The sequence below is a fragment of the Mobula birostris genome, chromosome 7 (genome assembly GCF_030028105.1).
Source record: "Mobula birostris isolate sMobBir1 chromosome 7, sMobBir1.hap1, whole genome shotgun sequence".
Taxonomy (NCBI): Eukaryota; Metazoa; Chordata; class Chondrichthyes; order Myliobatiformes; family Myliobatidae; genus Mobula; species Mobula birostris.
The window spans coordinates 101,630,747-101,651,428 of record NC_092376.1 but is presented as its reverse complement, the minus strand read 5'-3'; the positions used below and the strand labels follow the sequence as shown (position 1 = coordinate 101,651,428).

Genomic DNA, 20,682 nt, shown 5'->3' with positions numbered 1-20,682 from the left:
CAAACTAAAAACAGAAAATGCCAGGTTAGGAAGCATCCCTGGAGAGAGAAAGGGTTAACATTCCAGTTCGAAGACCCGTTGGCAGATGTATAGGCCCTGTCTATTTAATCGCAAAGGGCAATCCCGCCCTATACCAAGGAAATAATCTAGTGCATTGTCTTTTGCTAACTCGGGAGATTGGACCTGTAATACAAAATTCCAGGTATTTTCTCCTAGGGAATACCAACAAACCCACTGACTCCCACAGATACTTTGACTACACCTCTTCCCACCCCGTCACCTGCAAGGATGCTATTCTCTTCTCTCAGTTCCTTTCATCTTTGCCACATCTGTTCACAGGTTTTACATTCTAGGACATCAAAGATGTCCTCTTTTTTTCTTTTCCTCGGAAAACAGTGTTTCCTTTCCACTTACAACACGCTGGAGGAACTCAGCAGGTCGGGCAGCATCTGTCGACCGATCTTTTCCACAGATACTGCCTGACCTGCTGAGTTCCTCCAGTGTGTTGTGAGTGTTGCTTTGACCCCAGCATCTGCAGATTATTTTGTGTTTCCTTTCCACTGCTGTCAATGCAGCCTTCATCCACATTCCTGCTTATCTACATTCACCTCATTTCCCTCAGACGTAACAAGGATAGGGTTCTCTTTATCCTCACCATCCACTCTCTGCATCCAACATATTTTATCTCCCCAACTATCTCCAGTGGGATTCCATCACCAGATACATTTTCCCCTTCCCTCCACTTCTGCTTTACACAGAGATTGTTCTGTTTGTGACTCCCTTGTCAGTACATCACCCCAGTAGGCACAAATCCCTGCAAATGTCCTAAATTTTACACCTGTCTCCACACCTCCCTTATCACCGTTCAGTCCTTTTAGGTGAGGCAGCGCCTCACCTTCGAATCTGTCTGTATCATTTATTGCATCCGGTGTTCCCAGTTGGCCTCCTGTACATGGTGAGATCTGACACAGAGTGGGGGATTGCTTTGTCAAGCACATAGGCTCAGTCCTCTGTAACAGCCAGGATCTCCCAGTAGCTAGAATTTTTAATTCAATTTCCCATTCCACCACTGACGTGTCTATCTACAGTCTCCTTTACTGCCACATCGGGGCCAGGCAGCAACTAAGAAAGCAACACCTCATATTCCATCTTGGTACTCTCCAACCTGATGACATCAGCATTGATTTCTCTAACTTCAGATAATGTTTCCTCTCATCTTGCACTCCCCCACCCCCCCCCCCCGCATTTTGTTCTCCCATTTCCCTGTGGCCTCTTAATCCTTTTTTCCCTTTCCCTACCCTTATGACTTGCTAATCACCTTCAATTTTTCCATTTTCCCATCTTTCCTTTATTCTGTTAATCTGTCCTATCAGATTCCTCCTTCAGCTCTTTGCCTCTTCCACTTATCACCACTAGCTTTTCACATCATTCTCATTCTGCCCCACCTCCCTCCATCCCCTCCCCATCTACCTCTCCTGTTGCCTGCCAGCTTGTTTCCCTCCCCCCCCCCCCCCATTCTTTTATTCTGGCTTCAGCTCTCCTCCTTCAGTTTTGAGTGAGTGTCTCAGCCTGACCTGCTGACTTCTTCCTTTGCTTTATATGGGTTGCTCCAGTTTTCCAGACATTCTTATGTCTCCTAATTGCATAATGTTCTTTTAGTTTCATTCAAATCATCTTTCTATAAACTCTTTGCCACTCTAATTGTTTACTTATTTGTATGCATTTTTTTTAGTGAGTGGAAGACACCCAGGTTCTTCTGAACATCAATGCCTGTCAGTTTCTCACCATTTAAAAATATTATGCATTTCTAGTTTTTTTTCTAATTAACTGGTAGACTTCATGTTTCATATTCTATCTGCCTTGTCCCAGCAAATTCACTTAACCTGTTGATATCCTCTGCAGCTTTCTCTTGTCCTGCATTGCCACCATTTGTATCGTTTACAAACCTGGATGTATTGCACATAGTGTCTCTCATCCAAGTTATTGATTTAGGCACGGCTTCTGTGGCACACCTTGAGTGAAAATTTTCCTACCAAACTAACATTTACACAAACTGTCCATTAACCATTCTTTGTATATTTCCCCAGTCTTCTTACCTTTTTTTCACTTAATTGAAGACTCTCTGAAAGTCCAAATACATTGCATCCACTGGTTATATATTTACTGTGTATTATGCTGACTATTAACAATACTGCTGGAGTTTTATCTCAGGTCATATGTTAGATACTCCAACAGTACTGACAAATACAATTTCCTTTTCACAAATCAATGAGTGCCTAGTCCTGTTGTTTTCGAGACATCTTGTTCCAATTTAATAATAGACTATCATTTTCCTTTCTGTTGGGACTTGGATTGAGATACTAACTACGGAGACCAATTAATCTATTAATTAATTAATACTATTCATTACTAATCACTTCCTCTGTAAAATGGACATGCTTTATGGGATTGGGCCAGGGTTGGAATGCTGCATTCCATAACAAAAATACAGCACTGGTATCAGGCAAGCACTGCCCATTTACAGCATCCTAAAAAGTGGGATGCAAAATGTGTGAAATGCACCTCACCTCACCTGTCTCTTTCATCTCTGACGGTGCTGGGTGGTGAGTTCCCATTTTGTTTAGGTGTAGCGGCTTTAGCAGCAATTTTTAATAACTTGTTCAGTAACTTCAGTGAAGCTCTGTTCCTGAAGTAACTTCTTTTACCATCTTAGATAAAGGCCTGAACTCCAGTAAATAGCCAGCTTTATTTGTGTTAAGGTTCGGCAGATTGATAACATTTTTGTGGGAAGTGTAGGATGCCAAGGAATATCTCCTTCACTAACATATATAGCCCTTCATTTGAATGAAGTATTTGCAAGGAAGCACTACAATATGACTGTGCATTGAATGGGGTGATAATATTTCAGTTTGTTTGTATTTTTAGTATTACTTTATTACTGTAGTAGCAACTTTTGTTCTAGGTGCCATTTTGAAGCAATTATGAACTGCATGTGTAGGATCTCAAGGAATTAGCCTTGAGAGCTTAAGTATGCAGTTTGTGTCTAGTTGAATGACGAGTACCTTCATGCACATTTTAAGATTTTTTTATGGATTAAATGCTGAATTAAAATGGGAATTTAATTAAATCTTGTAAATCTTTAACCTTAACCACGAGGCATTAATGATGCTGTAGACTCAGCAAGCTTCACACAAGTGTCTACCAATTACACACTTGATTTAAATCACTAATATTTTCCTTGCTTGCTAGTTTTATGTAACTGAAATCATGTAGTCTGTATTACAATTTGGTGTTTATTGTTTTAATTTTGCATTGAAAGTCCTTTAAATACTTTGAACTCTGCAGTTAATTTTATAGTATTCAAATGGTTATCTTGCTTTGCTTTTTGGAAAAAATCCAACTGTTGTGGATTTATACCTGCAGAGATTTGTTCTTATTTTGTGATTGTCATCAGCCATTTTGTACATAAAGCTTTATAAAAATATTTAAATTGATCCTTGATTATTTGGCTCATCTTTCTGGAGGTGGATTGTATGTAAATGGGGTCCAGGGAGAAAACTGGTTTTGGATTAAGTCTGTTAACTTTAATTTGAAATTTGGTATGGGTCTTTTTAAACCTCCTGTTAAAACTGACTGCTCACTGGTTTGGCAGCTTGACATTCTGGTCTGCTTGGTGTTGTCCTTTTTGTGTGAACTGTTGTCATCATCTGCTACCTGAAGCACTCCCTTGAGCTACAGAGGAAATGGCCCAGCACTGGGCCCAGCAACTCTAGATTCTAGTGTTGCACTGATTCGCCTTGTGTTGTGTCGTTGCTCAAATTGAAGGAGGCTGCAAATGGTGTAGTGACTTCAGTTTCTCTTTGGTGTAGACCTCTGAAACAAAGACATCCAAGATGTATAAAAAGGTGCAAAATTAGTGAACAAGATACCATATCCCACAAGAAATTCAAAATCAAATTGTAAATTGCTAAAACTGTTAATTGACCAAAAGTTTATAATTATGTCAAATTCCAATACCTATCCAGCCTCCCTTTCCAAATAAAGCAGATGAAATATATGAAAAATATATTTTAAAAAATATATTATTCGTGCTTGAGGACACATTTTGTTAGTTTCAGTATAGACTGTATTCACTTCAGTGTGAGGTAAGTCAGTAAGGTAGCGGTAACTAAAATTTCCAAATTACAACTGCTTTCTGACTTGATGTCTTTTTCATTTCTACCCCATCCACTCCTTAACCTACAACTCAAAACTGATCAGATAAAGGGCAACTTTTTTGACATGCTATCTGAGCACCATTTGGACAGTCAGTTACGCTGGAGCAAAGTAAAGGAGAAATTTGAGAGTGACTCACGATACAAAGCTGTGGATAGTTCTGGATTGAGGGAGGATTTCTTTAAACAGTACATGGAGAAATTGGCTAAGGTAAGCTTTTGTGTATTGAAAAGTATCCAAGCATTGCTTTCAGATGACTCAGTGAGTAATTCTTGGGTGTCTTAGTGAACTAAGTAACTGGTGATTGTTTCAGGGCTTGCCTGTACAGTTGAAGCTGCAGTTGATACTATTCCCATGTCTAATTGCAACAGTGTATCCTGTTCACAATGACATTTTGAATCGAGACTTGTTATCATGTCTTCATGCGTCCTGATTAACGTCTCGGCCCAAAACCTTTTCCATAGATACTACCTGGCTTCCTGAGTTTCTCTAGCATTATGTGTATATTGCTTTGATTTCCAGCTTCTGTAGATTTTCTCCTGTTTATATCCTGTTTGAGGTGGCTTTGCTGCAATTCCTTTGTACGAAGTAAAGGCGTATGATTATGGGCTGAGTTGGGTTTGCTGTTAAAAGATTCTGAAAGCTCTGAAGAATGAATTCCTGGCAGACGTTTGGATGACTAACGTCAGTACCCTTTGCTCTTTATTTTTCTCCGTGGTTGCAACATTTCACTCTGTATCCTGTTTCCTTTCTGCTACTCGTCTGTAGAATGATCTGTTTAGATGGTGTGCAAATAACAATACCTTGGTAAATGTAACAGTTTAAAAAAAACAATGGCAATTGTAATTTGAACGTGGCGAGATGTAAATTTTTTAAAGAATAAAAAACACACAAGTAGGAAAAGCTTTTTAAGTATGCCATTTGCTTTTAGTTATATGTACATTTTTATATTTGCTTTTGGCTGATGGTTATGGTGACTTCTGCTGGGGTGTTCTGCCAACCTTGCTGGGTTTTTGGGTGAGTTGGTAGAGCTTTGAGGAGTTATAGGTATAGAAGGTCTTTTGGTGATTGGTTAGACTGCTTGGAGCAGGTGTTTGCCTCCTCTTCATTGCTTATTCCATATTTGTGTTAGATAGCAGCAGCTTCACAGCATGCTTCAAGTTTGCACATCCTGTACCTGTCAAAACTAGCGGGGGGGGGGCAGAAGAAAACTTACTGGTGATGGAGTAAGAAACCTGTTATTGGATTAATAATATAGAGAAAGAGAATTTAAATGGCAGCAAAGCAATTTGAGAATTTGATTTTCAAAGAAAATTGAGAAGTGTAAGTGACTATGTTGTTACCGGATTATGCTAAAACTGGCTCACTAATGTCTCCCTGACTTGCAAGTAACACCGGCATCGGCTTGCAGGTGGCTTTTGATCTGATGTTATCTGATAAGCCACTTTAGTTATTCAAAACTGCCACTGATTTAGGAAGATGTGCCACCACCACCCTGCCCAGTGTGGTATGCCTTTGCAAGTTCATGTCTTGGCCACGTTATCCATTCAGCACATGCCCCAATAGAATTTTACCTGTGCTGTACAGAGTTAACTGGTGTTACTGCTGGCAATAGATAAACAAATTTCATGACACATGCCAGTGATAATAAACCTGATTCTGACAATTTTCAGAAATAACTTACAAACATTGGCCAGACAGATCTGAACACGCAAAGCTCCTGTGATTACTGTTTTAACCACTGTGCTAACCAACCTCAAACTTCAATTGTTGACAATATTATCTTGCCTTACCCATTCTTTTCAAGCTTAAATGAATCCTTGTCATTCATTAAAACAGTTGCCTTTCATTATTATTTCTTGAAAGTATTGCAAAGCATGGAGTAATTCTTTTGTGAAAATGGATCTACTTTAAAAGCATTATATACTTTAAAAACCCTACTATCTCCTCTTTGCCTCATAGCACATAGACTCTGATAAGGAGAAGGAGCTGGAGCGCCAAGCAAGAATAGAAGCAAGCTTGCGAGAACGGGAAAGAGAAGTACTGAAAGCTCGCTCAGAGCAGACCAAGGAAATTGACAGAGAGCGTGAGCAGCACAAGCGAGAAGAAGCTATTCAGAATTTCAAAGCCTTGTTGTCCGATATGGTAATAAGCCCATGAGTTCAGAAAACAAAGCGCAAGTTTGGCTGTGCTCATTTTCATCTGAAGAACTTTATTTTTAAGTTATTAAGTTTTGCTAAATGATTTAATTTCTTGGCTGTGAAATTGGTCTGTGTTTAGTTCTTCCATTAGCAGTTAAGTGGATCAATTTTAAGTGCATTTATTCTCATCGGATGTTGGTGTAGAAGCTTAAATTTCCATCAGAGTTGAATATTCTTGAGATGTAATGAACTGTGTTGAGACTTCCAGTGTTTTGAATTTCTTTTATTTCCTATCTCACCTTGCAGTTAATTCTGTTTTCTTGTAAGTTTTCGTATTTTGCAAGAATACATTAAATGCTACAAAATTTATTTGGGTTTGTCAGAATCCACTAACTCTCAAGTGGCAAGCTTCAATCCCATCAAACTGGAAACACATTACATTACATTTGCTCATTAGTTTATTTATACTATCTGATTCAAAGCTGCTTACTGATACGTGATTCAATAATATTTGGTGAAATATTTGGCTTTGCTTTTCTTTCTGTTGAACTTCTAATCTTTATCAACTGAGGGATACCTGTGAAAGATTCCATCAGCATTGTCATTCTCCTTAGAAACATTGAAAAACAGTCTTTATTTTCTTCATGCCACAAATTCTTTGTACTTTTTGTTTTAAAGATGCAATTCTGTTGTTTGTTAATACTCCTTTCTTATTTGTGCTTCGTGTTTTGCAGGTCCGTTCTTCGGATGTTACATGGTCGGATACCAGGAGATCACTTAGGAAAGACCATCGCTGGGAATCTGCTTCATTACTGGAAAGAGAAGAGAAAGAAAAATTGTTCAGTGAACATATTGAGGCCCTTACAAAAAAAAAGAGAGAGCATTTTAGGCAGCTTCTGGATGAGACTTCAGCAGTGAGTGTGACTGGTTCATAGTTACTTATCTTTCAATACAAAGCTGATGGAGGTGTATAAAATGGAATGACATAGATAAGGTAGACAGCAAGCTGATTTTCCCCATGATAGGAATTTGTAACACTAGGAGTCATAGGTAGATGTTGATGAGTTTGGAGTAGATCAGTTCTGAGTTGTTGCTCTGAACTATTCCAGATATTGACCAAGATGACAATGCTATCAAAAGAACTTTCAGTCACATTCACTCAGGAATAAACAACAGGCATGTTGTATCAACATAGGTTGAAGACGGCAGAGGGGATGTTGGACAGTTGAACTATTGGGAATGTTTAGGGAGATGGCATAGACTCAATTATTTGAGTACCTTCCTGAGTTGTAAAGAAATATTGAAAATGTAAATGAGAAATACTAGGTTAATTAAGTACTCTGACTTATCCTAGATGGTGTTCAACATTCCATTATCAAGGCAAGTGTAGACTTTCTGTTGTATTCCTTATGATTATCATGAATGGGCGTGAGTCATTTATCAATAATATTTTTGTCTGACATTTTAGAAACTGCCGGTCACATGTATTTCATTAACAGTATTTGCCACTTACCACTTGGGTCTGGCCGTTGTTGTCACAGTCCACACCATTACTTGAGAGTTCACTAATGGAGCGAAACATTGAGTGGTCATAAATGAATGACCCACTTCTAACATGGAGGTTATTAACAACTGAAAATGGATCTATAGCACTACACTCTTGAACTCCTGCAGTGATGTTCCGTGTCTGTTGTGACAGAACTTTTCTTCCTATCAGAACGAAGAGCTGCCTGCTGATAATTTTGGCAGTGCAAATTGCAGATCAGAAACAGGCTTGTTATAAATCTCAATGCAGAGATAAAATGCCAACGGTATGGTTTTGGTTTAAGGACTTGGTATTTATAAGGGTCACTATTACACAGGTGAACAATGTTGTATTCAGGGTGCATTCCAAGGAATAAGAACACCAGAAAACTAACAATAAGAAGGGGTCATCTTAGAGATGCTTCAGCCGGAGCCTAGACCTCTTACAGCAGTGAATGAGCCAGTTAAAGTGATTCATATAACATGTGGCTGCATGTGGATCGAGCCACACTTAAACAGACTGGGTGGAACTCTGAGCCGCACAACATGGAGAGCGTGGACCATTGCTGGGCTCAATGTGTTTGTGTACCTGCTTGATCCCATAGTCCTTCTCATCACCTCCTGCTGGAAGTGATGGACCTGCTTTGGTTACACAGCTCTCCCCAACCCAGAACATTTTCGGTGCTAAAAAGTACAATGACCAGAAATGCCAGAACTCTCTACCAAGTAAAGAGGGAGGAAGGCAACAGCTCCATTATGTCTGCTCTAGCTTAGTCAGCGCCAGGGTTCAAAGTAAAATTTATTATCAGAGTACATACATGTTACCACATACAAACCTGAGATTCCTTATTTCTGTGGGCATACCTAGCAAATTTGTAGAACAATAACTGTAAACAAGATCTGTAAACAGGAACTGTAAACTGTGCAAATGCAGATACTGAATAAAGAGCTATAAATTAGAAGCATAAATTAACAAGATAAAAGAGTCCTTAAATTAGTGTAGTTATGTCCCTTTGTTCAAGAGCCTGATGGTTGAGGGGTAGTAACTGTTCTTGAGCCTGGTTGTATGAGTCCTGAGGCTTGTGTGCCTTCTACCTGATGGCAGCAGCGAGAAAAGTCCTTGTCCTGGTTGGTGAGGATCTTTGATGGATGCTGCTTTCCTATGGCAATGTTTCATGTAGATGTGCTCAGTGGTTGAGAGGGCGTTATCTGTGATGTACTGAGCTGAATCCACTATCTTTTGTAAGATTTTCTGCTCAAAGTCCTGTTCATGTTGTCTCTGTAGTTCACTCACACCAACCTACATGGCGATGAGATCACCATATCATTGTTGCGTGAGTACCAGTGACGGGTTGGAGTTCATACTAGGTTCAGGGGTAACGTCCTCTGATTGTTCAGATGTCAAGACTAAGAGCAATACTGCAAATGGGGTGGGGGGAGCGGAGGGAGGGTCAGTGCTAAATCTGATACCTATTGCAATTCTCCAAGCTTAATGTTGAAGGAAAGCAGATTGCTTTTCTAAATGTTCTGTGCACCAAAATTTTCCACAGCCAAACATGAGAATGCAAAGGTGTTACAAATCTGAAATACACACAAGGTACCATTAGTGATGGTAAAGTTAAGGTTTCATGATCACTGCTTATTCTGTAAGCTTTCCTATAAGTTTGCTAATAACACCTAATCTTTTTGCAATGTAGATCACTCTCACCTCTACATGGAAGGAAGTGAAAAAGGTCATCAAAGAGGATCCTCGCTGCATCAAGTTCTCGTCAAGTGATAGGGTAACTACGTCTACCAAACTTTCAAAATGCTTGCACTTTCATCCAAGTACAGGCCTGTACTTACTTGCTTATGCTCTCTTTAAGAAAAAACAGAGGGAATTTGAAGAATATATTCGAGATAAATACATCACAGCCAAAGCAGACTTTAGAACACTGTTGAAAGAGACCAAATTTATTACTTACAGGTGAGTAATCTCAGCTGACTCCTGGTTAAAATGGAAGCTCTCACAGTGGAGAGGTTGGGGAACAAAATTCAAGAGACTTGTTGAATGATAGAGCTAAGAATGGAATGTAGAAAATGGGATATGTTTAAGTTGGTGGTGTAAAAATGCAGAAACCTTGGATGGTTACAGTACTGGAAAAATAAAAAGTTTGGGTGCAGGGATGCTGAAGAAAGAAAAACATGTGTTTTAAGTTTTTAAGTGATATGCACCAGTAAGTAAACGGTGGATGAGAATTGATGTGGGCAACTACCTGAATCACCAAAGGATAGAAAACTATGGACCTAATGAGGGTAAATGAGAGCAGTAGGTATAATGGGTGATATGGATATTGTGCTGTATAACACTTGGGCAGCAAAGTTGTGTGTTTCTGTTCATGGAGGATGATAGACTAACTGTGGAAATGATAAAATAGTTAGAAACAGAAAATATACAGCACAAGACAGGTCCTTCGGCCCACGAAGTTGTGCCAAACATGTCCCTACCTTAAAAATTACTAGGGTTACCCATAGCCGTCTATTTTTCTAAACTCCATGTACCTATCCAAAAGTCTCTTATTAAAAGACCCTATCGTATCCTCCTCCACCACCGTCGCTGGCAGCCCATTCCACGCACTCACCACTCTCTACGTTAAAAAAAAATTACCCCTGACATCTCCTCTGTACCTACTCCCAAGGACCTTAAACCTGTGCCCTCTTGTGGCAGCCATTTCAGCCCTGGGAAAAAGCCTCTGACTATCCACATGATCAAAACCTCTCATCATGTTATATACCTCTATCAGGTCACCTCTCATCCTCCGTCACTCCAAGGAGAAAAGGCTGAGTTCACTCAACCTATTCTCATAAGGCATGCTCCCCAATCCAGGCAATATCCTTGTAAATCTCCTCTGCACCCTTTCTATGGTTTCCACATCCTTCCTGTAGTGAGGCGACCAGAACTGAGCACAGTACTCCAAGTGGGATCTGACCAGGATCCTATATAGCTGCAACATTACCTCTCGGCTCCTAAATTCAATTTCACGATTGATGAAGGCCAATACACCGTATGCCTTGTTAACCACAGAGTCAACCTGCGCAGCTGCTTTGAGCATCCTATGGACTCGGACCCCAAGATCCCTCTGATCCTCCACACTGCCAAGAACCTTGCCATTAATACTATATTCTGCCATCATATTTGACCTACCAAAATGAACCACTTCACACTTATCTGGGTTGAACGCCATCTGCCACTTCTCAGCCCAGTTTTGCATCCTATCAATGTCCCACTGTAACCTTTAACAGCCCTCCATACTATCCACAACACTCCCAGCCTTTGTGTCCCTGAGGCACACCATGCAGAATATGACTGGTCTACAATCTCTCTTTCCCTTCTGTGGGCAAGCCAGTTCTGGATCCACAAAGCAATGTCCCTTTGTATACCATGCCTCCTTACTTTCTCAATAAGCCTTGAATGGGGTACCTTATCAAATGCCTTGCTGAAATCCATATACACTACATCTACTGCTGTTCCTTCATCAGTGTGTTTAGTCACATCCTCAAAAAATTCAATCAGGCTCGGAAGCCATGACCTGCCCTTGACAAAGCCATGCAGACTATTCCTAATCATATTATACCTCTCCAAATGTTCATAAATCCTGCCTCTCAGGACCTTCTCCATCAACTTACCAACCACTAAAGTAAGACTCACCGGTCTATAATTTCCTGGGCTATCTCTACTCCCTTTTTTGAATAAGGGAACAACAACCGCAACCCTTCAATCCTCCACAACCTCTCCCGTCCCCACTGATGATGCAAAGATCATCGCCAGAGGCTCAGCAATTTCCTCTCTTGCCTCCCACAGTATGGGGTACATCTCATCCAGTCCCGGTGACTTATCCAACTTGATGCTTTCCAAAAGCTCCAGCACATCCTCTTTCTTAATGTCTACATGCTCAAGCTTTTCAGTGTGCTGGAAGTCATCACTACAATCACCAAGATCCTTTTCCGTAGTGAACACTGAAGTAAAGTATTCATTCAGTACCTCTGCTATTTCCTCCGGTTCCATACACACTTTCCCACTGTCACACTGATAGGTCCTATTCCTTCACATCTTATCCTTTTCCTCTTCATATACTTGTAGAATGCCTTGGGGTTTTCCTTAATCCTGCCCTCCAAGGCCTTCTCATGGCCCCTTCTGGCTCTCCTAATTTCCTTCTTAAGTTCCTTCCTGTTAGCCTTATAATCTCCTAGATCTTTAACATTACCTCGCTCTCTGAACCTTTCGTAAGCTTTTTTTTTCTTCTTGACTAGATTTTTTACAGCCTTTGTACATCATGGTTCCTGTACCCTACCATAACTTCCCTGTCTCATTGGAGCGTACCTATGCAGAACTCCACACAAATATCCCCTGATATTTGTCTGGTGGTAGCAAAAGCACAGCTGTGGATTTTGGCAATAGGTGGAATTAAGGCAAGGTTAAATAGGATTACTGTTATAAGTGAAAGTGCAGAGTCAGTGCAGTGTGGGTTGGAAACTGTTTGGCTTGGACCATCTAGACAACTGCAATGTCTACATCACGCTAATGTTCATTGATTACAGCTCAGTGTTGAATATGATCATCCTCTCAATACTAACCAGTAAGCTTCAAAATCTGGGACCCTTTACCTCTCTTTGCAAATATATCTTTGACTTCCTCATCGGAAGAACACTGTCAATGCAGATCAGACGGCTCGCTGACAACAGTTGGTTCCTCTTCACCATTAGATTTCTGAACAGTCCATGTACACTACCTCGCTATTTTTGCTCTTGTTTTGCACTTTTTACATATTGTAAATGTATATTTTATTTATTGTAGTGTACTGCTGCCACAAAGCAACTAATTTTAAAACATATATCTGATAATAAACCTGATTCTGATTCAAGTTGCTGGTTAATTATCAGGAAAAGGAAATATACTTAGTACCATGGCAGTATCAATGAAGTTAGCTTTGTCCTCAGTTGTATTGAAGCAAGTTGTAGTTTTTATGGGACGAGATGATAAGAAAACTAGTTTGGCTACACTGAGGTAATAGAGGGCTTGAGAGTTGATTTGGATTATGTGGAGCAGGATGTGAAACTTGTTTTCTGATTGTACTCATGCTATGACATTGTGATATTGGGGAGTAAAGTTGGTAACAGAATCAGATTGGAACTTCTAATGCAGCTCAATAGATCAGAATACAGCTGAGTGTATTCCCACTTTGGGTGATGAGTTTTGGGAAAGGATGGTCTGGTCAGCTGTCTCACATACTATAGGTAAACAGTAACAATATAAGATTTTTAGGACCACGGCACAACTGAATAATTTGGGTTAATTTAGCAACCTGTGTGTTCATTACTTTGAAAATTAGAATCATCTGTGATGCAGATCGGCTTTAATTTTAAATTTAATAGTTTGCACCATATGCTGCAAATCAGAATGTTGAGTTTTACTTTTCTCCCCCAGATCGAAGAAATTATTGCATGAATCAGATCAGCATTTGAAAGACATCGAAAGGATTCTTCAGAATGACAAGCGTTACTTAGTGCTGGAGTGTGTGCCAGAGGAAAGACGCAAGCTTATTATGGCCTACATTGATGACCTTGATCGGCGGGGCCCTCCCCCACCTCCTACTGCTTCAGAGCCAACCAGGCGATCAGCGAAGTAACACCAAAAAAAATCTCCCGAGCATGAGTAGGCTCCCCATCAACTGAGACTTGTGCATGAGCCATCTGCCAGACTTATCAACGTTTGTGCAGTATTAATGTGTCTGCTTTGTCCAGTTTTGTATATAGTATGGACACATTTGTACCAGCTTGTCATCATGTTGAAGTGGAAGCTTTGACTCATCATTCAGTTGTGTAAAATAAGAACATTTTTTAAAAGAAAAGTACAGCTGATGTATTACCTGCAGCATGGTCGTTAGTCCAAACAAATGGCTGTACAACACAACTCTGTAAAAACTAGCATTTAGTTACCAGTAATTTTCAAAGTCAGTCACTGATCTCAAAAGGGTTTTGTTTGTAACATTTAAGCTTTTACTTGTGTTTAAATGTAAGTTTCCAAAGTGACTTTATTAACTAAGGTGTTGGAAATGTTGCCTAGTTGAAATGTTTACTGCAATAAACCATCTTTTTTCTAAGTTTTGGAATGCATTTTGCTTTGTGTTGATTTAAGCTATTTTAAGCAAGGTTGAAAGTACTGAGTCTCATGAGTTGGTAACTTTACTTTTCCTGTGATTTAGTAAAAGACAGCACAGTGTTATAGCTAGTGGAGCCACCGCCTCAACTCCAGAGAGCTGGGTACATTCCTGACCTCCATTGCTGTCCATATGGAGTATGTACATTCTCACTTCATAGGCAGGTTAGTTTGCTGGAATTGATGGGAATGTATGGAGAAGAGGTTACAAGTGAACTCGGAGGGAAAAATGTCAGTACTCTTGAGCCAGCATGTTATTTGGTCTTTGAATTTATGTTGTCAGGAAATATGGCAAGAAAGTGTATTCAGTTTATCAGTTGTACATCTTTCAGATTTTTAGGGGTAATCAACTGAAAGTTGAAGTAACCACTGACTCTTGATCTGATTACACATGTGTCATTGTGATTTGAGAGTCTCCGGGTCCTAAGTCTTGAAACACACCATATTGTAAACAGTATAGGTTTAAATTCTATCTCTTGGCTTGAAGAAACTTAAAAGTATATCCGTCAAATAAGACATTTTAACTACTGCCCTGGCTAATCAGAGCATTAGAACACCCAACTTAGAAGTTGGAAAAGATTACATGATGATTGATATAGATGAGGTGGGCTGAATGGCCTGCTTCTGTACTGTACTACAGGTAATATAATGCTTGGTTCTGTAAACAGTGACATCAGAAAGCACATTAACACTGCAGATGTCATTGAGTACTTAGAAATCTGTCCAATGGAGTAAAGAGTTGAACGCTATTTGCTTGTATCTGATTTTGTCTGCAAAACAGTATTTAAAATTTCCAAATGGTTACTTATCCATGAGAATTCTTTTCCTGCAGCTGTAGTGGAATTATTGGCAACCAAAGTGATTCTTAAAGGTGAAAAAAGTAGCAAAGGTCCAGAAAGGGTGATGAATACAGGACTGAAGGTGTTATAATCAACTGCACACAGTATACAGAATAAGGTAGATGAACTTGTAGCACAGTTACAGATTGGCAGGTGTGACATTGTGAGCATCACTGAATTGTGGCTGAAAGATGATCGTAGTAGGGAGCTTAACGTGAAAAGATACACATTGTATCGAAAGAACATGCAGGTAGGCAGAGTGGATGGGGTGAATCAGTTGGTTTAATAAAAAAATGAAATCAAATCATTAGAAAGAGGTGACGTAGGGTCAGAAGGCGTTGAATCATTGTGGGTGGAGCTAAGGAACTGCAAGGGTAAAAAGACCCCGATAGGGGTTGTATACAGACCCCCAAACAGTAGCAAAGATGTGGTTCACAGATTACAACAGGCATGGAAAATGTATGTCAGAAGGGCAATGTTATAGTCATGGTGGATTTCAATATGCAGGTAGATTGGGAAAAATAGTTGATGCTGGATCCCAAGAGGGAGGGTGTAGAATGCCTACGTGATGACTTTTTAGAGTAGATCGTAATAGAGCCCTAGGGGGTCAGCTATTCTGCATTGGGTATTGTGCGATAAACTGGAATTGATTAGCGAGATTCAAGGTAGGGGGAAGTGATCATAATATGATAGAATTCAGCCTGCAGTTTGAGAAGAAGGTAAAATCAGTATTCAGGTGGAATAAAGGGAATTACAGAGGCATGAGGGAGAATCTGGCCAAAGAAATGGAGAGCAAACTGAATAAGTACTTTGAATCAGTCTTCACTGAGCATTATGCCAGAAGTTTGAGTGTCAGGGCAGAAGTGAGTGAAGTTGCCAATACTAGGGAGGATGTACTTGGGAAACTGAAAGAGGTGGCTGAAGAGATTGTGGAGAGCATTAGTAATGATCTTTCAAGAATAAATAAATTGTGGCATGGTTGCAGGCAAATGTCACTCCACTCTTCAAAAAGGGACAGAGGCAGAAGAAAGGCCAGTTAGTCTAACCTCAGTGGTTGAGAAGATGTTGGAGTTGATTGTTAAGGATGTTTCAGGGTACTTGGAGACATGAGGCCAAAGTCAGCATGGTTTCCTTGAGGGAAAATGTTCCTGACAAATCCGTTGGAATTCTTTGGAAAAAATAACAAGCAGGATTGACAAAGGATGTTATGTACTGAATTTTCAGAAGGCCTTTGACAAGGTACCACTCATGAGGCTGCTAAACAATTTAAGACCCCATGCTATTACATTGGAAAGATATTCACATGGATGGAACATTGGCTGATTGGCAGGAGGCAGAGTGGGAATACTGTAAACAGAGCCTTTTCTGGTTGGCTATCGGTGACTAGTGTTAACTAGGGGTTCTGTGTTAGGCTGCTTCATTTTACATTATACGTCAATGATTTGGATGATGGAATCTGATGGCTTTTTGGACAAGTTTGTGGATGATGTGAAGATGGGTAGAGGGGCAGGTAGTGTTGAGAAAGCAAAGAGGTTACAGAGGGACTTAGCTAGATTAAGAGAATGGGCAAAAAGTTGGCAAATGGAATACGGCATCGTGACGTGCATGGTCATACACTTTGGTAAAAGGAATAAAAGCGTAGGCTATTTTCTAAATGAGAAAATTCAAAAATCTGAGGTGCAAAGGGATTTGGGAGTCCTTGTGCAGGATTCTCTAAAGGTTAATTTGCAGGATGAGTCAGTGGCGAGGAAGGCAAATGCAATGTTAGCATTCATTTCGGCAGGACTAGAATATGTAAGCAAGGATGTAATGTTGGAGTATCGTGAGTAGTTTTGGGCCTCTTAGAAAGGATGTGCTGACAATGGAGAGGGTTCAAAGGAGGATCACGAAAATGATTCTGGGATTGAAAGGCTTGTCGTAGGAGGAGCGTTTGATGGCTCTGGGCCTATACTCACTAGAATTCAGAAGAACAAGGAGGGATCTTGTTCAAACTGATAGAACGTTGAAAGGTCTTGATCGAGTGAATGTGGCGGGGATGTTTTCTATGGTGGGGGAAGTCTAATACCAGAGGACAGCCTCAGTTAACGGTAGGAGTCCATGGCATTAAAAAGGTTGGGAATTCCTGGAATAGAGAGACATCCATTTAGAATGGAAATGAGGAGGAGTTTCTTTAGCAAGTGAGTGGTGAATCTGTGGAATTTGTTGCCATAGGCAGCTGTGGAGGCCAAGTCATTATGTATATTTAAGGCAGAGGTTGATTAGTTAGGGTATGAAGGGATTTGGGAGAAGGCAGGAGACTGGGGCTGAGAGGGAAACAAATCAACCATGATGAAATGGTGGAGCAAAATTGATTGACTGAATGGCCTAATTCTGCTCTTATATCTTATGGAAACATAAAATGTGTATTATGGCTATTATGCAAATACTCAAAAAGACAAAAAAGGAATTCCTTTAAAGGACAAAAAAGAATAACTGCAACAGGGTGCTAAGACTAAACATTAAACATCTACAGTGGCTATAAAAAGTATTCACCCTCCCCCTGGAAGTTTTCATATTGTATTGTTTTACAATATTGAATCGCAGTGGATTTAATTTGGCTTTATTGACACTGATCAACAGAAAAAAAAACTCTGGTGTCAAAATGAAAACAGATCTCTACAAAGTGATCTAACTTAATTACAAATATAAAACACAAAATAATTGATTACCTGAGTATTCATCCCTTTTAATATGACCCACCAAATTATCACTGGTGTAGCCAATTGGTTTAGAAGTCACCTAATTAATTAAATCAAGGTCTGATTTTGGAGAACTGTGTGGAGTTAAGGTGTTTCAATTGATTTTAGTAAAAATGCACCTGTATCTGGAAGGTCCAACTGCAGGTGAGTCAGTATCCTGGCAAAAACTACATATGAAGACAAAAGAGAACTCCAAGCAACTCTGCCAAAAGGTTATTAAAAACCACAAGTCAAAAGATAAATAATATCCCTTGGAGTACAGATAGGTCAATCACTGAGAAATAAAAAGAATATGACACTGCTGTAAGTCTGCCTAGAGCAGGCCGGCCTCAAAAACTGAGTGACTGTGCAGGAAGGGGACTAGAGAGGGAGGCCATCAAGAGACCTTTGACAACTGTGGAGGAGTTACAAGCTTCATTGGCTGAGATGGGAGAGGCTGCACATACAACAACTGTTGCCCAGGTGCTTCACCAGTCACAGATTTATGGAAGTGTGACAAAGAGAAAGCCACTGTTGAAAAAACAGCTCTCATAAAATCCCAGCTAGTGTTTGCCAGAAGGCATGTGGGAGGCACTGAAGTCAGTTGGGTGAAGGTTCTATGATCTGATGAAACCTAAATTAAACTTTTTGTTCATCGGATTAAATGCTATGTTTGGCGCAAGCCAAACACACACAATCAAAAATACACACAATCCCCATCATGAAGCATGGTGGTGGCTGCATCATGCTGTGGGGATGCTCACTGCAGCAGGCCCTGGAAAGCTTGTGAAGGTAGAGGGTAAAATGAATGCAGCAAAATACAGGGAAATCCTGGAGGAAAACATGATGCAGAACTGTGACCTGGGAGAAAATTTGTTTTTCAGCAAGACAATGACCCCAAGCATAAAGCCAAAGCTGCACAGGAATGGCTTAAAAACAACAATGTCTTGGAGAGGACAAGCCAGAGTCCAGACCTCAATCCAATTGAGAATTTGTGGCTGGACGTGAAAAGAGCTATTCACTCACGATACCCATGCAATTTGACAAAGCTTATGTAGGTTTGTAAAGAAGAATGGGGAACAATTGCAGTGTCCAGATGTGCAATGCTGATAGAGACCTATCCACACAGACTCAAGGCTGTAATTGCTGCCAAAGGTACATCAACAAATACTGACTTAAAGAAGGTGAATATTTATGCAATCAATTAAGGGGGGGGGGCGTCAATACTTTTTATAGGCACTGCATGCTGTGCACAGCTAATTGAAACAGGGAAATTATATCTGCTGAATTTAATGTTATTGTTTTTTGTTAGTGTAAAATGAGAGCACCAAATTTGTTCCCTGCTACCTCTAGATCTCAAATTGTTGGCAACAATTTATATTGTTTTTGCTATAAACGCATCATTCATACAATAAATACTCTGCATACTTTATTGAATTTACTATTAATTGGCATCAGTGCAAATACTTGAACAAAATCTGAATTACTTGACATGCTTACTGGCAATTAGGCTGTTTTGGGAGAAGAGAGTTCCCTGAGCTCTTTTGCCATGGATTTGCCCTGTTTGAATGCCGGTGATTATATCTTCTGGACAATTTTCAGCTTATACAACAGTGACGACTTTACGATTTCTCTTTTTACATTGAAATACATGTCCAAGTGGATTGCTATACCTGCCAATCAGAGCTCACTTCACTGATTCAGTGAAATATATGATGTGAATTGTGGTCCCTCACAGAATATCTTTAATACTACCGCCCATTTAAACAAAAAGTTATGAAAAATTATAAAGGACCGATGCACAAATCCGCAACCTCACCTAGTTTTTCAGTGGCATTTCGTGCGATGGTTGAAAACAAGAGCGTTCTGTGCACATTTATTGGGATTTAGTCAATAGATCGTCACACAATTGGCTACGATATTTGAGCAATGCTAAAGCATTGATTTTACATCAGACAATTCATTCGTACACAATACGTGCGGAACTATTTATTTCTGCACCCATATCGCAACAAATAATGCATGACATTCCATAGAGCGAGGCAGAACGGTTAGCATTAAACATCGATCGCTTCGTATTCAACAATATTGCGTTTAAGCGCACCATCGTACATGTAAATAATTATGCAAACAGACTGCATTTAATTTTCAGCATATCACGGTCGTTGATGAGTAAATAGACGTGCCTCCAATGCACTAAGACAGAAAGGAGACAACACTCCAGGGTCAAGGCAAAGATCGTTCCAATCGCTGGCTAAGATACAAATTCGTGATGTATTTACCATAGAGGTTTACTAGAAAAAGGCTGTTTTCTAAAGGCAGAACACGTTAAATAGTTCACTGATGCTCGCACATACCCACCACAGTCGTATATTAGTCTTTTGATCATTAAAACGTCGAAATATTTCAGTCTTTGTACATAAACCCGAGCTAGACATTTAACAGCAACCACGAGATACTGTGTCGTGGGTAACTTCACAACCTTAAGCGTCGAAATTCAGTTCAAAGTAGAAATAAAAAGTCCAATGTTAGATTAAATTGGTAAAGAAATAATTACAGTTGGAGCGTGGGCAATGCAGACGGACACGATTAACACACGAACCCTGTATGTAAAACTCTCTATTCCCTTATCCCATTGCTATCTAGGAGAGGTCACTCAGCCCCTGGAGTCGGTTTACCATTCAATTATTTCTTGGCTGATCTGCGTCAAATGCTTCACTGGGAGACATGTTTATATGCTACAATTGGCTGCATATTCCTACCCCTACACGCAGGAACAACTTCGACTCGCAGACACAAATGCTTCATTAGCCTAAAATCAGTTCTTTAACCAGGGTAACAGTCCTGGAAAACGCAACTAATTAAAGGCATTTGGAAAATTAATTTCGATATTAGACACAGCTTTGCTACCTTTTAGAATTTCATTTCAACACCCACCCCTCCCTATCCCACTTGAAAGAGGATTTTGATTCCCAGTAAATATGGGTTAATGTATGGATTTAATCGTACCCCAGCTCCTTCCCAAAACTTCTAATGCCCATTCTCCTGGT

At 40.0% G+C, this 20,682-nt stretch overlaps 1 protein-coding gene across 4 annotated transcripts in view; it reads left to right on the top strand.

The window, feature by feature from the left end:
- Positions 1–14,020, top strand: part of tcerg1b (transcription elongation regulator 1b (CA150)) — a 101,473-nt gene extending 87,453 nt beyond the window's left edge. For all 4 annotated transcript variants that reach the window (XM_072263540.1, XM_072263537.1, XM_072263536.1 and 1 more), the window contains 6 exons: positions 4,261–4,425; positions 6,178–6,360; positions 7,091–7,270; positions 9,578–9,661; positions 9,746–9,846; positions 13,345–14,020. In XM_072263540.1, the coding sequence (XP_072119641.1) occupies positions 4,261–4,425; positions 6,178–6,360; positions 7,091–7,270; positions 9,578–9,661; positions 9,746–9,846; positions 13,345–13,546 (915 nt within the window). In that variant the 3' untranslated portion in view covers positions 13,547–14,020. The remainder of the gene's footprint in view (positions 1–4,260; positions 4,426–6,177; positions 6,361–7,090; positions 7,271–9,577; positions 9,662–9,745; positions 9,847–13,344) is intronic.
- Positions 14,021–20,682: the final 6,662 nt, after the last annotated feature.